The following is a 16,711-nucleotide window of genomic DNA, read 5'->3' as shown; positions in this document are numbered from 1 at the left end:
CATTGTGGAAGTCGAGTGTGCTAACTACTGAGCTAATGGCCCAACATAGCTTCATCTGCAAGCAGACCCTTCTAAGTTCTCAAAAAGTAAGACTTTCCTAACGTTCTACGTGCAGAACTGCAGCTCGAACTTGTCTTCATTAGCTCATGACCCTCTATTGTCAAGATCAGAGCTGCAGAAGCATCACATCACATCACCACCACCACCATTAAGACTGGCTACATATGGAGTATAAAACAAATGACAATATTCCTTTTTTTGGTTTAAAAACTACAAAGAATTTGCATTAAAATCCTCATCTATCTAAATAACATTCAGTTTTAACCTGTATCGTACACTTTCTTTTTCATATGGCAAAATTTAGCCAACCAGAGCTGCCACTATTCTCTTCTGCACCTAACCAATTTTTAATTGATTATTATTTCTAAACTAAACTTACTTGTTGGGTCTGAATCCTCCAGACTGCACGTGGCCCTGGACGGTCTGCCACTTCCCGGCCTTCGCTCCCTCCATCATCACGCTCTTCATACTGTCACTGCGATAAGGCCCACCCACATCATCCCCATGCCCGGTCGCTGCCCCCTTCTGACACCGTGACACTCCTCCACTAAGGGAGACAGCCATGGTGCAGAGGTATGGCAGCAGAGAGGATACAGAGAAGAACAACGACAAGCAGAAGAGGGAGGAAAAAAAACACCAAAAAGCGTGTGAAAGAGAAAGAAGAAGACACACATACACACACACACAACATACACACAGGAAAAGAGGTTGAGCAACCACATGGCTAAATAGGTGAGACACATTAGTAGAGTGTGTGAGGAGACAGATTTCCAAGCCCAGTGAGAAGCAGGTAAATGAAAAGGGTCCGGAGTCCGGATTGTTCAAACACAGAAATGGAGAATAAAGTGCGAAGACGAGGAAAAGCAGCCTGTGGAAGGTGGAAAACCAACAAGGTCATTCCGGCAATCTCACAGCTGCCAGCATTCACCATCGGTAAAAGCAGCAGTGTGTGGATGCTGGCCATTAAATTCTCATTCCCTCCTTCGTTTTTTTGCGTTTTGGGCTTAAAACGTTTCACTACACAAGACGCTTCAATGCTGGAAACAAAAGAGCGATGGTTTGTAGTGGGGTGGAAATCATTTGTAACTATTTTGTCAAGCAATTCAAAGCAAAATTTTGCTCAATGTTCTAATGCAACATTCTATTTTCCACGTAAATAACTAATACTAATATGCCATTTAACATCAGTTGCAAGATTTGAACTATACTAAATGGACTAAAGAATAAGGAATCGAGCACAATTAACAAAATATTGTTAGCTTTTTTTTCTTTTGGAAAGTATTCGGAATTTGCAAATTGTCTGATGTGTCCTGCCACCGTACATTTTTTGGGATGGTTAATTTTTTTTGTAACAGGAAGACAGTATGTATTCCAGCACAAAATTCAAGGTAAAAAATGATATGCTAGGATGAGATTGGTAAGAAAGAAAAACACATCGCTCTCACTGCCTGCCATCAAATAACTTATGGGCAGGCCAGAATTGTACTCTTGGTCGTATTCTCCTGATGGATGGACACAAATGGCCACAAACACGCTACAAATGCTGTAGAAAGTGTTTGAGAGAGCAGGACAAAGTGCTGGAAACAGCCAGAAACTTTGTTGCAGTGCGACAGGCTGTAGATTTATTACAACCAAGAAATATAGATGTCCAAATACTTTTGTCCAAACACTGAACTGAATTTACCAATTAGGAAACAATTGGTGCTTAACCTAAGTGCTAACATAATTGCTGTTAACTCCCATGATATCTTAATACCGTTATGGGAATTTAACTTAACCATATCCAATTTGAAATAATGCTAATCCAAAATAAATCATGTTTGAGCTCACTGCTAACAGGGTTGCTTTACACATGGTCCTCCTGCAGGGGCAAAAGATGAGTAATAACAAATGTTGAGGCGAGGGAGAACTAATATTTGTCTGGCTTTCCTTTGAAGGTCACCTATCACACTTTATTGTGACCAAGTGACGATCTAAAGTTGCATGCACACAGTCATCAATCGCAGCAACAACATGGAGGACAGTCAATGCATGAGAAAGACATGGGCCTCATTTATCGGGACCGAATATAAAATCAGCAAGGTCCGTACTTGGAATAAATGCAGGAACATGTATGTAAATGGTGCCATAAATCAATGCAAGGATTTATAGGAATGTGCAGTACAGTCTGACACCAATCCCTTTACTGCCTGAAGTTGAGTGGCAGTAAAAGTGATTTACAAAAGATACTATACAGCCACATTTTTCCTTGATGGTCCCTCCCCACTGATGTATAAGATGAATACATTTTGAACGACAGTATATACCATATATTGCCATGTCTCGTGGTGTATACGTGAAAAATGTTTGCGGTCTGCAAAATGTTGAAAAATGAGTATTGCCTTTCAAATCCAGTGATCCTTAAAAATATAGACGGATTATAGAGGATAGTATTCTATTGGATAAATGAGGTCCTGTGTCATTGTAGAAAGGTGAAAGCTAATGAGCTCAAAGGCATTCGAAACAAGAAACGGCTGTCGCTTTCTGCTTTCAAAAGCACATGAAGTATAAGTTCAGACTCTAGAGGTTATACCTGTCTTTCCTTATTATAATAAATAGATGATTTCTTCAACTTATCAGAGCTAATATAGTTTCGGTCATGCCTTTGAAAAAGAAATCTATTTAGCCATTTTTTTTCTCCAAGGAAAAATGTCCATTACTAGACGTATAACGGTAGCATAAAGCATTTTGATAGACAATAACTGCCAACATTGAGGGTTGTTTGAAAATAATGATGATCTCAAAACATTGTGTAAGTCTAGTTAAATGAGACCAGCAGATGATATCTTTTACTGGAGTTTTTAAACAGGAGAACCATGTATCCAGCATCTCCACCAGCACACTGCAACCTGGTCTCTTCGGGCCATTTAACACCCATTTCTTAACAAGCTCACCCAATTAAAAATTATCATTTATTAGATATTTTATCTGAGAGATTTGTGGTAACAGGAAATCCAAGCCATGGCACTGCCTGGAGTGAGATAAGACTGACCTTGCTCTTACTGGACTCCAAATATTACTTTTATTGCCTAGCGTAAAAACGTCTTATCTTCCGTGGTGACTGCGGCTAGATGCGGCTCCACTCTAGAAGCGCTAGTGTCGTATACTTTAGCGATATAATGAGGGATCAGTGAGATGTTCACGGACAAATGTCAAACACAGGTGAACACTGGCATCGCACGGCAACCCGGTATGACTGTCAACCCACCCCGAAACGGAAAGATTTGTGGGAGATTAGGGAGGTATACGTCATTTAAAAAGGGGGGTGGCTACCAGGATTGTCCGTCTCCATGGTTACATTCCATGGGAGAAAGGTGAGAGGTTAGAGGTCAAGGGTTAGAATGACCGAAGAGCAGAAATCAGAACATGAGCCTGGGTGTTCATTAAAAGGTGACAGGGAGTGAGGAGGATCAGCAAAATGCAGCCAGAGGCCCTTTGCAGGGCTGCACTGCTTTCCACTGCAGTCATAATCGAATGGCTGTGGTTGGGAGGCTGCAATATGCGCCTATGACATTTTACCCGCTCGCGTCCCGAGAAGATTATGAATAATCATTAGTAACCATTTGTGCCCTCCGGTATAGTTATATTGGTTATATCGAACCCCCTCGCACCCCGCCTGTTCTTACTGTGGTCCATAAAATTCAAGAATAACACCTAGCTGTAAAAGCGGCAATTTGTATTCATTTTGCAATGCATTACAATATTTTAGAATAAGCCTTTTGTCAAGTTACTCATGCGGATGGAATTCTCTTGCAGGATGAGAAACAAAAGAAGATTCATAATGTCGTCTGATTGGCACATTAAATGGGTTTAGTTAGAAGAGGGGAAGGGAGGGATTGTGTGGGTAAAAGGAAGGAAGTTGGAAGGGAAGGGAAAAATGTTAGTGATGCAAAAGAGAGAGAAAAAGCAGTTGTAAAAGGAAAAGAGTGATGTCCCTGTCTCGTGAGAGCCCTACTCAAGGGAGAAGACTCTTACCAGTCTTGGACCAAGACTCACTTGAGTGTGAGGCGAGGGTCTCCATATGGGGCATAGGGAGAAATGTTAAGTACGAACTCCTTCGGCGGATAGGAGCTCCACCTCTGCTGCACTGTGCTGCTGTCATTGTTATTCCAAAAGTCTCTGTCTAGATCACTGTGGCCAAAGAGAAAGAGAGGTCAGAGCAAAACAATTGTGGAGAGCCTCGGCACCAACCAACACTTTCCAACCGCCGTTGCATCTGGAAATGAGGCGAGAGATCGCTTTGAGAAAGAGTCGGTTTTAGAGCTGCGTGAAATGGGAGCTTGTTTTTCAGCCTGAATCTCAAGTGGTTTGAAGGAGATAGGTAGCAAGAAAAGAGGAGCACAATAGCATGTGATGGTATTCTGTCCACCTAACACGGCACCACTGATGAAACACATTTAAGTCAATATTCCGGATAACTGGACGCCCAAAAACATCCTCGGCAAGAGACGAAAGAAAAAAACAAACACACGAGACGTGAAGAGGTTAATCCAAGTACGTAGTAAAGGAGGGAAAAGGTGAGCAGAATCACTGATGTCATACAAGCCACGTAGCAGTGGTCAGAATTACGGCACAGGAGACAAAAGCAAAGCACAAAAGCTGAAAGTTGGAAGCTGAAATGAACAACAGCGAGCATCGAGCCCGTCAAAGGGAAAATGGCCAGTCCCCATAAAAATCATAAGTTATCCAAATCACACAATATTTACATCACCAACCATGTTAAAACAATCCACATATGAAATAAAAGGGAAAGTATTACATTCAGAGAAAACCACAATAGCAGCACATAGAAAAGAAGTGATGATGAACAGGTTAAAAAAAAAGACATTTGTCAAATTAACAATTGCACTTAACATTACAACATTGACATTTTCCTGCATTGACCTCTGGCTTGAATTCATCAGCAAGAGTAATGCACGCCATTTCATACCTTCACGTATAAATCTGGCAATTTGTCGAGGAACGAAAAAAACTGAAGGCCAACAGCATACCTCTTGTTTAATCCCAGATAAAATAGAAAAATAGCAATCTGCCTCTACTGAGGAAGCCTTACGTGCGGTCACAGTTAAACATGGTGTAGATGTAATCTAGTAATCATGACACCACTAAGCCTCCCTTTTAACATCTGCTCACTTGTACACTTGCAGCGCTCCTGGAAATAAACAACAGGCTTCTTTTTTTTTTTTGCCCGGTTTGTGTCAGTGTTTACTATGAGAGGCTGAAAAGGTGAACTCTCTTCAGTTCACTATCATCAGATTATTCGAGCGCGACCAGTTACCAGGCACTTACTTGATGGCTTTCTTCTCCCCGCGCCCACGTGCTGAGTCTGGAGTGTCTGCCGTTTCCACTCCCGGCTTATTTCTCTTCCCCTTGATCAAAGTGCAGAAGAAAGGGCCACAGACATATGAAGAGGAAAAATAGGTTAGCATGTATTTATCCTTTTGAAGCAGTGATTTTAGTGAGTAGCGTTGCCACCCACCCCTATTATCTCTGGAACACCCCGATGCTCTCCTGATTATATTCATCTCACTCAAATCAAATGTCCTGCAGAGTACTATTCCATGATTATCAACCGCAGCCAGCCAGAAATTTACATGGCAATTGCCTCTTTAAAAGGTAATCCTCTTGGCACTAGAGAAACGTCTGGAAAGTCCTGCTTCATTCTGATTTCAAACAGCTCAAGCATGACCTGATGTTGCCGTGGAAATAATGGCCTTTGGAAAAAAAGTTTAGTATGCTGGTTGCATTCTACTCCAAAAGCTCGTTAGAATTAAAGGTGTTTGGCCTTGATCACAATGCAGAGAATCGCAATTGCCACTTGGCAACACACGAGGCCAAGAAGGCATAAGACCTAAGCTCTCCGAGCCTCATGCCAGAAAGCTTTTTGTTGGATTTTCGGACGCTTTCTATTCAGTAAAGCAAAACATTGATCACCACACGGGAGAATTTTGCTCACATATGGACTGCAATAACTGAGTTCACATTGATTAGACCTCCCTATGGAAATGTGTATATCAGTTTGCCAACCACTTCACGGCCATCGCTTAAATAGCCTCAATATGGACTAGTGCAGATCTATGTGAATGTAGTTCTTAAGAGCCGAGCACTCAGGGCTGTGCTTGTGTATGATGTTCTGATAGATGCGAGTCATTTCAGTCTCTATGTATGATTCATTCACAAAGTGCACCGGGATGTAAATAGCACTGAAGCCTACATAGGATACTAAGGAAAGTGCACCGGGTGAACCGCTTGGCCCAGATAACTTTTGGTATCATATCAAACCAGAGTCCACGACTTCAATAAACCAGTTTTGGAATCATTACATAGCCACCAACAGCACAATAGGCCGGGAAGGAACAGATATACTCCTAATATCTGGCAGGCAAGCTTGCGTAGGCTGCTCATATATCAAATCAGTGGTGTCGTAAAAAATTCAGGACGTCCGGATGGCAAAGAAACAGTCTACTGCTGGAAGGAAGGGCTAAATCCAGGAATCCGATTTTCAATACATACATATATATAAACTGTAAGACAAAGGTAGAGGGGGGTAAAATGAGAGGGAAAAGGGGATATGACAGGTGCGAAGTGAGTGAAGTCTCGAGTGAACTGGTGGTGGAAATAAGAACAGAATGAAACATGAAGCCGTGGCCACCAAGCTAGTCCCATTGCTACTGATTCCACGTGCAGGCACGTGATGCAACACTTTTGCAGCCGCCACCTTCTTCCTAATAAACACGTGTGCGTGTGTGCATGCGAAATGAATAAAGGCTGCAGGGATCCATGGCAATGAATATGATAAAGCTCTTATGACATGCACAATACAGAAAAATCATCTTGGTGCCCCAAATGAGGGTTAAAGCAAACCAAATGGAAGAGTGAGCAATTTCCCCTCTAATCCTCCAGTCAAATACCCTTGAAAATACTTAAGTCTAATTTAAACCTGCTGCTTTATTGTCACATGACAAAGAAGTTTGACGATTGCAATTTCCCTTGGCTCTGAGCCACCCGTTCAAAAAGGGCTGCCATGTGATGTAATGGTCTAGTCATGAGTCAAATTGCAGCAATCTACAACCAATGTCTTGAAATATGGGAGACCTGAAGGGAAGTAGAGGAAGACTGCCTGCAGTGATGATGAGCTGTTTTTCGTCTTATTTTTTCTTCCCTAAAGGCTCTAGACGTGGGGAAGGAAAGAAGCTCCCATTCTGTCTGCATCAGTTGGCAGTGCACTGCCCTGCAACACCCAGCTGTGTTTGTTTAAACTAGAAGACAGCAAGAGTTTGCATACTCGCTCAATAGCACAGCACACCATAATTAGGAAGGAGTGATCGCTCGTCTGTCCAAACATTGTCGTTAACCAAAATTAACTTTGAATCATATGATTCAGACATTAGCACAATCAAAGAGAGTCAGTCACTGACAACATCAGGGATTTGCTTAATCGTAATGGCTGGCTATTATCATACTAATTCATTTTACTGAAGCGCCGCAATCATCGATTTTCAACACTGTGCTGACTGGCCTTATTGTGATATTCTTCTTGTGAATCTCAACGTCTGACTTGCTTGATGCAAAATACATTTTGAAAATTCTCATCATTGATTTCGTCTCAGCTGCGCTTACAAATTTATGTCAGGGATCAAACAGCACAGCGTTTCCAGAAACCGTTAAAACCCATCTTAACCCCTGCACTGATGTGTTCCAATGACTTCTAACACCAACAACATGAGGATTCAATAAAAAGAATCTACAGTCCTACAACTTTCAATCATTTCAACTGAAACACAAATTTAAAGTTTTGCATTTCAGAAGTTTTTGGCAACTTTCACACGTTTTTTATAATTTTGATGTGATAGGATAATACCACAGATGATTTCCTCCACAAGTGAAACATTTCATCACAAATTGAACTTAAAACAGTTTGTAATGGTTGTAATCTTATCACAAATGTACTAAAAAGCAGAATCTCATGTTTAAAATAAGCCTAAAGAGGGTCATCCTCGGTTTAATGAGCGGCGAATACTTTTTCATAGTGGTAGCAGTAGTCTGATTTGGTTATTATTATGCATATTTTACAAATAAGATTAAGATCTTTGAAGGCCATATAGATGAATAAAGCAATGTGTGAGCCACAAAGAAGAAGATGCGGCAGCACAGAACATAATACAGACAGGACGATGCAATGAAATATGGCGGAAGGGAGAACAGGTGGCAGTAATATACGCATATCTCGCCTACAAAACAGGGCAAAGGAACAAAGTGTGGGAGTATTTCATCTCATCTCATTTTCTCAACCGCTTTATCTTCATATTACAGATGGTAAATTAATTCAAAATACAAAAAAAAGATGTTATTTGCTACAATCGGTGAAAAGACGTCAACCTTTTGGAGTCAAGTCGTAAAATAGTATAAGGCAATGACAGATTATTTAAGCGCTTACACATATAAGATCAATGGACACAAAGACTTTTTAGAAATCTAACCAGTTTCACTGGTAGCCAAAGCTAAAACACCGAAAGCAACACTTGGGCAAAACGTCTTGTCTATTAACCTATGAATCATACGACAAACTGGGACGGGCCTCCTTACTAGTGACACGTGAAGCTGCGGGCAAACGTTGGCTCTTATGAAAGCTGACACCGACAAAGAATACACAAGGACATTCCGAAAAAAAGAAAGATTTTGGACTGCTAGAACTATGCATAGAAATATTTAGAGTATAAGCACTACATTAAAAAAAACCTATGCATCATGCGGATGCAAATCACAGTTCGTTTACATTTTAATGACGAGTCAGGGGAATATAGGGCTCCAAAAGAAAAGAGATCAAGGGAACCCAGGTTGTGTGCCTGCAAAGCTTTTATCATCCGTGTCAGTGATAATGAATGTGTGCCACATTGGTCATGAGAAGAGAAAATGCTCCTAACAACCAAATTGTTTCACACTTACTATATAGGTTACTGACTATCATTGGAGGCGAGCACTATAAACTACATTTTCGGGTAATTTAACTCCTAAAATGGTGATGAATGAATTTTTATGCCCGCAATGCAGTGAATTACTGCCAAATCAATCCTCTAAAAATCTACAAAGTCTTTTTTTTTCTAATGGTGTCCAATGATGCCATCTGTCATGATCTGTTTTGTTTTGATTAGATTGTTTGCTTCTTGCCTAATGGTACTTGTTCTTGTTGCCTAATTAGATATTGTGACCACATCTTTGTCACCCTTTGTTCCCAAATTCTGCCAATCAGCTTCCCTGAGCCATTTTTGTCTCGTCCAGGTGTTCCTTGCCATCTCGCCACTTTCTTTGTATTTAGTTTCCCATTTGGTTTTAGATTTGACAGTTCTTGGTCAGCTCTGTGTTCTTACCATATGCTGTTTTCTCACATAATTTGGATTTTGTTTATTACTCTTCTTTTTTTATGATAACTTTGTAATAGTGTTTAAACACAGAATATTGTATATGGAATGCATACATAGTGCAGTATACAGTTGATCAAAATATATGCTAAAGAGCGCATTCATTTGACGCCAGCCAACAAATGTGCAACATGCCAATTACATCATTTTGTAATGTAAGACACAGCCAGTATGAAGTGACATCGTTACACGAAATAGAGACTACCCAAAAGACACCTACAATTTGTCATAAGTTGTTATGCATTCCTTCCATTTCTCACAGTTCTGCTTGGTCATCAAGAAGTGCTTAATGTGGCTTCACAGCAGTGGGAGGCGACAGTTTTTCAAGCAAAGTGCTCAAAAGACAAGGAGCTTAATGGACAGCCATGCAACACCCCCGTCACTGCCACCTCACAATTTGCCCAAGCAAGATACACTGACATGAACGTTACGGCATCATCCCGTGCGGGCGCATCTGCACGGCGAGGTCGGCGAGCCTGCAGATCACCACCTAATTCCGTGCAGCCGCCGCTTTGTCACTTCGCTCCTGCTCCCACTCCAACACCACTGTCACAGGCTGCAAATAAGATCCATTTACAACAGAGCTCCCAGAGAGGGCCGCAGGGACCTCCAAAGAGCTGGCGGATCGACTCTCCCTCCCTCTCTCTCTCACCACAGCAGGAATCGGGAGCTATTCCCTGCTCCATTTCCTTCCAGGTGGAATATCTCATATAACAAGTTTTACTGAAGCAAACAAGGGACAGTATGCGGCTAAGATCATTAGCCTCCTGCTTTATATACGTTTAATGGTGTAATCTCGTTATGGTGCCATTACGGGTGTGTCTTAATGCAAATGTTATGTAAAGAAGCTTGTTGCCTACACAGCTCACTGGAATGCCAAGACCTGCCATCTGTCCACCCAGAAGCTACACAGCAATTCCCTGGAAAATTATCTGAGCTTTGCACTTCTAGGTCAGGGGGGGCTCATTACATCGATTACAATCCACCAGTTGAATGCCAAGGTATGAGTACTCCTGCTCCATGTTGTATGGGTTCGACAGGTTAGTTAATACTTCAATTGATCATAATGCACCGCGGACCGTTGCATATTAAGATTAACCAGTGGGTGGTTGAGGATCTCTCGACAAGTAGTGGGGTTTCATTGACTAATTCCAACTAATGATTTGGCATTTCATTTTCCAATAGGCAAATTTGCAAAAGACGTTCAACTACATCACATTAAGCGTGTGATGCTTTGGAACACACAAAGAGAATTTTGGCATGCATCTTCAGAGTAAGTTGTCTCTTATTTGACAGAATCCCATTTTCAAGCACATAATCAAAACCACGTGCCCTTTACAGAGGTCATTTCACTCAATCTTTGTCCTCGTTTAACCGAGGCTGTGAAAACGCACTCACAAATTTTACAGCTGCTTCTGGAATTAATTCCACTTATATTTTAGCTTCACTTATAATTATTCACTCATTACTCTCTAACGAGCACAACAAGATGTAAGAATTAAAGATTTCACTTGGATTAGAGTTGCTGAAAATATTTGCACACTTTTTTAAATTCTTAACTAAATCTTGCTTTCTATTTCAATTTCACTAAAAACAGTGACATTGAAGTATCTCTGATAATTAAAGCATTTTATCCGTTTGCTACTAATGTGACTGCATGCGACAGAATGTGTGTGTGCATGTGTGTGTGTGTGTGTGCATGTGTGTAAACTCACCAGCTTGCGTTGACACCAACCGCAGACGCCACAAAGAGCCACCAGCCAAACAGCACACACTGTCACTGCTAGGGAGACCAGGAACACACTTAAGGACACTGGACCTGAAAACACATATACAAACACGTGAGTACTTGGAAATGTATTACTTTGCTGTCCAACTGAATTTAATTTAAGCATCACATGAAAGTACATCCAACAAGGGTGAGTGACCTCAAAGTAGATATTAGAAAATCTTTCACTAGCTCAAATGACAACAGTCCACCCTTGACCTTCACCTGTGGACTCTACCTGCATCTGGCTTAAAGGGGAGAAAAAGCTATTGTTTTTTTTCTGCTGCAAGTGATGGATCACATCCAAACACCAGATTTGGATCGATATAACAAGCCATCAATTTTTTCTCTCCCATTTTCTCTTGGATGAATTTTATTTCAGTTTTTAAGTCATTGACTTCCAATGACAACGATAGACAATCAATCCATTTAATCGGAAGAACTGGCTGTGAGTGCTCATGTTTTATTGCCGTTGACAGCACAGGCATTAAATCCATTTTGACAGGGAGGGCTGACTGAGATCAATCACTCTTTTTGAGGAAGTGGAAATTAAGTTTACACCATTTTACACAACATGAGTTGACTCTGACGTAGATGTATGGCTGACATGCCTCTCTAGTGCCTTCAATGGCTGCCAATGAGTTAAAATAAAGCCCAGTTAGTGGTTAATGTTGTATTACCATCATAATTATTATTGTTATTCGACTGCAACGAAGCTAATTTTTAGAGGTGAGGACCTCCAATTTAGTTTTCTACCCAGAGAACAAAAGCAAACAACTGCAAACGTGCCATCTTGTGTCTGAAAGGTAATTGGCTTCAATCTTAAGATGCCACTGTATGTCAGTCAAAGTCAAATAAGTTTTGGGCTGAGGGGTGACATTGAGCCCTTGAATTTATTTACATTCCTAGTTTTCTCCATTGTGCAAAATCATGCAGCATTGACATGGTTCCATCCAAGAGTTTTCTCATTTTTTTGCATGCAAGTATTTGTTTTCTTCATTGTGCAAGGGTGAGAAAAGCATTTCCAGGGAGTAGATTTTCTGCCACCTATCTAGCAATGCCGGGGGAGGGAGGGAGGGCTACGTTGCGCCGGCGCCTACGTTTAATTGAAAAGCGAGGGGAGGGCTGCAGCCATTTTTAACATTCCGTCATAAGCAGCCGGGAAATGCAATCCCGTGGCGATACGTCCTACGTCCCCCGTCCCCAACGCTCCTGAGCCGGAGCGTTTCAATACTTTTCCAATAGGAGGCAAATCCACTCACCACTCACCACACATCACTGTCATGTGTCACAGCTTGTTAACTGACAGGCTGCAAGCAAAGGGAGTGGCCTGGGAGGCTGACAATAACACACAGCTCATGATTAATGGGTATCAGCAAGAGAGGGAGAAAGAGAGAGAGAGAGAAAGAGAGAGAGAGAGAAAGGGAGAAAAACACAAAGCCCAGTTTTGCTGGTACGTGTGAGCAGACTCACAAATTGCACCTGACTCACGGCACGTTTTGCAATGAGCGACTCCACCACAACGGAATGGCATTTACTAAGAGTACAAGGAAACCAAAGCCTCATTGAGCTTTGATATTTGCACAGCAGGGGGAGATGCTAATGTATTCAAATATGTGAATCCCTCCAAAGATTTCTTATCCCCAAATATACAGCGATAAACAGGTGTCAGGATGCATTTCCACGCCGCTGAGTGACAACCGCCTGCTCTTTGCCTTCAATAAGTAGATTTGTTTTCTCCCCAGTTACGTTCTCCTTGCCTTTCCTTCACTTGTCACTGCTGGCCTTTTTATCCCATCATCTCTTTGTCTTCCTCTTCTTCTTCTTCCCAACCTCCAGTTGTCCTCTGGGAAGGGATGAGTTGAGAGAGAAGTAGCATGAGGTAAAAATGTTTCATATTGGAAATCGGGATGGGATTGCACAGACTTCCGTGGGTTTGAGGCCACAGCTTTGAGGTCAACGCGACACCTGAGGCCGATTGAAGTTGGAATGAGCGCACGCAAAGCGCGAGCAGGTGCACACAAAGCAATTTGGAGGCAGCAAACAACAATAACGTGCACTGCACGCTTTCAAAATTAAGTCCACACAAGATGAAAGATACGGGTGCATAAATGGAAAAATAACAGCTGGGTACAAAATGTAAGTTGATATGTAATCATTAGGGATATCTCCATCACATATTTTCTCCCCGAGTCCCAATCCGAGACCTTGCTAATGTTTTAAGGAAGGGAAAATCGGTTTAGTGCAACAGTTTCAGCCACATTAAACAAATACTATATTAAATGTTTTTGCACATTTTTGCACCACCAAAAAAAGTTGCATACAAATTATGTTTGAATATTCCAGACTATATAAACCATTACCGGAACAATATTAGCCGTGTTCCAGCAGTACACAAAAAAAGAAAATAAATGAATAAATGATTCAAAAAGGTAGTTAAGAATACTCAATGTAAAAATTACCAAAGGGAACAGAAGAACTAGATTAAAGTGTACTCACATTTTTTGTTTTTGTTACTATTAGGAAGTTTTTGGGAATTTACGGTCCCCTGATTAAAGTTGAGCACATTTGCCTCACAGGACTATGAAATTGTACTTGAACTTGTGCTCCAGCTTTTGTTTCAACTGTGGTTATTTTTAAAGCGCTCTACTAATAAAAATGACGTTGATTTTTATCACAACTTTGTTACTCTAATGGAGCTTTATTCTACTTAATATTTTTAACCCCCTTGATAATGTGTTGAATGAGTGGTCCTTGTAAACCTGAATGATTAAATCATATAAAAGAGTACGAGCACATAACGTCTTACATGTTACATTAACGAGCTACAAAGTGGATGTATTGCATTTTCAATCTATTTAATAAACATGCCTTGCTTTAAGTGGAGCATATGATTAAAAAATTGCAAGTCAAATGAAGGAGTTATCTTCTCATTATAATCCCACATCCCCACTATCTCCCTTCTCCACCAACTTTTAAAATTCTAATTCATTTTGCAAGACGTCTGTGACGCAGCCAGCTTATGGGCCGTGTCCTGAACATCTCAATCATCCCCACTAGCATCATTTTATGTCCTGACACCCGCCCCGGCCTCTGCTTGATTAATCTTGTTCCGATCGTAAAGATGTGGATTTAAACCGTGCGAGTACGTTGCCTCTCTTGCCCTCTTCATATTTATTTGCACTCAAAAAGGCCCATTAATAGCAAAAGCTAGATGGTTGTCCTCCTCAACCTGGAGAAGGTCGAAAAGGGTTCAGGCTGCCCGTCTGCTCTATCTGTCTCCATTCAAAGTAGCTTCGTCTCTACCCACAGGGTCACTAAAACTGAGTCCATTAACTGCACGACATCATCATATGAGCAAAGATTGCAACACCTTCCATGCAAAAAAGAACCTTTTTTTATATATCTAAGGAGCCTATAGGTTAATACGTCTTTGTGTAGCGAAAGGTTACGCAATTTGTTAGCAACATGGTTTCTTCAAGGTCAAAAATAGGGTGATGTGAAAGGGCGAGGTTTTATGACGTGTCAGTTCATGGTATGAATTGTAGAATTGAATCAGGAGTACCACTCACAGTCACCTGAAGTCTGTGGCCTCGTTGATAAAAAGAAAAAGAAAAAAAACAACTTAATTTTTGCAACGCGTGCAGCTATATAAAAAAAAAAGGAAATCCACCCTGTGAAGATATGCAAATCCTCGGCACTGGAGCAGCAGCATTGCCTCCATCGTCTAGGTTTGTTTGTTTGTTTGTTTGTTTGGCAGAAGGATTACGCAAATACTACCAAGCTCATTTTCATAAAAATTGGACCAAGGGAGAAGCTGTTTTGGTGGAGAAATAAAAATTACAAATAAAGAAAACAGAGATCACTGGCACGCAGGCTTGGTTTACCCCGTATTTAGAAGTCAAGTGATCATTTGCAGTTAGCCCGGAGCAAAATAACAAATTTTGCTGCTTTCAACTAACATGCAAAGTAGAAAGGAGGGACTTGTAAAGATTCGACTACTATGTAAATGTGAAAAGTGTGTTTAAAAAAAAAACATGTGCACATAAGGGAAAAACTATGACTGGATGTACAGTACAGTGCATTAAGATGAGTATGTGGTTGTTGAAAAAGAAGCTTTCCAAAGTTCACTAAGTGAAATATAAAAGTCAGGCAACAGGTTTAAAGTCGACGCCTATAGAAATCTAGAACGCGAGACGAATGGGCTTTTACAGGTGGAAGGTCTGTGAGTGAACAAGCACCTGCAGGTTATGTGGCCCACATGAAGGGAGCTAAAGCACGAATAAAAAAGGGACCACTTCTCAGGGGTGCAGTAAGAGAAACTGCTAATTGGACAGGCGAATCTGGAGCAATGTCCAGTCAGCACAGCTGTCACAATGTATAACGCAACATATTGTTATACTGTGAAAGGTTGGAAGGGCAATGTTCAGAGGCTTTGCAGTCATTATACACAAGGGAACACTTATGCTGCCAACAAGTACAGGTTTAAAAAAAACTTTTTTTGGGTGTTTTACGCTTGTCTTTCACATCTGTGGCACAGTCTGGAAAACAAGGTTTGAATGAGATTTCAATTGAAAATGAATTTTTTTTAATGGTAGGAGCAGCAACTCCTATCAAATCAATCAAGATCCGATAAATTTTGGAGGATCAGTGACTAGTCAATCATGAAAAAATGATTTATTAATATTTCCTGGCAAAAAATATTTAGAGATTTTCATTTTTTCTGGATGAATTTATTACCAGTTCTGAAATAATTATATATTTTTTACTTTTGGGCTATTTTTTAAAACTATTTATTTATAGTTAAAAAGAAAAGTATTGGCTTGTGGATAAAGTTCAATGTTTTGCAATAGTACAAGTTTTATTGGAATATTAAAGATGCAAGATGTTGTTTAAAAAAAACCTTGGTAAAACCTGAGTATGGCAGGTCAAGGTTTTCATTACTCTGTGATCAGCTAATAAAATTATGATCAGAATATCTCTGGCAAATGCACAAAAACAGCTCTCTGCTTTACCTTTGTTTTAATGAAAAACCACATGTAAGCTGTGGCAAATGAGCGTGTTGTGATAGAACCTCAGGGGAGCTATTAATGAAAATTATCCAATTTCACTTGATAAAACAAATCAATCCATTCATTTACCTTAAAATTACCATTCCCAGAATAATAAATGAATATTTGTATAATGATGCCGGTAACGTATTATACAGGGAAAACATTTACATGCCCTTTAATTACATGTAAGGTCAAAGTAGTTAAAAAAAAAAAACAACAACCCTAGATTTCACATTGACTTGGTTGTGCCCATTAACTGGAATAGATGTCCAATCTAGTCTTAAAAATCATATTTACCCAGGATTTCAGATTTCCACCGAGTTGTATAATTAAAATGTCACAATTATAAGCTTTTGTCTCAACCGTTTTCA

At 40.5% G+C, this 16,711-nt stretch overlaps 1 protein-coding gene across 4 annotated transcripts in view; it reads right to left on the bottom strand.

Moving 5' to 3' along the window:
• The window catches only part of syt7a (synaptotagmin VIIa), a 58,953-nt gene that overhangs the window by 19,428 nt on the left and 22,814 nt on the right, over window positions 1–16,711 (bottom strand). For 2 of the 4 annotated variants that reach the window (XM_077710840.1, XM_077710843.1), the window contains exons 4-7: window positions 11,234–11,337; window positions 5,389–5,468; window positions 4,096–4,230; window positions 440–535 (exon numbers count right to left, since the gene is read on the bottom strand). In XM_077710840.1, the coding sequence (XP_077566966.1) occupies window positions 440–535; window positions 4,096–4,230; window positions 5,389–5,468; window positions 11,234–11,337 (415 nt within the window). The remainder of the gene's footprint in view (window positions 1–439; window positions 536–4,095; window positions 4,231–5,388; window positions 5,469–11,233; window positions 11,338–16,711) is intronic. The other 2 variants (XM_077710841.1, XM_077710842.1) reach the window with 1 other exon arrangement.

Source organism: Stigmatopora nigra, chromosome 2 (genome assembly GCF_051989575.1).
Source record: "Stigmatopora nigra isolate UIUO_SnigA chromosome 2, RoL_Snig_1.1, whole genome shotgun sequence".
NCBI classification, from domain to species: domain Eukaryota; kingdom Metazoa; phylum Chordata; class Actinopteri; order Syngnathiformes; family Syngnathidae; genus Stigmatopora; species Stigmatopora nigra.
The sequence above is the reverse complement of the archived record's forward strand: the minus strand, read 5'-3'. Positions and strand labels throughout refer to the sequence as shown.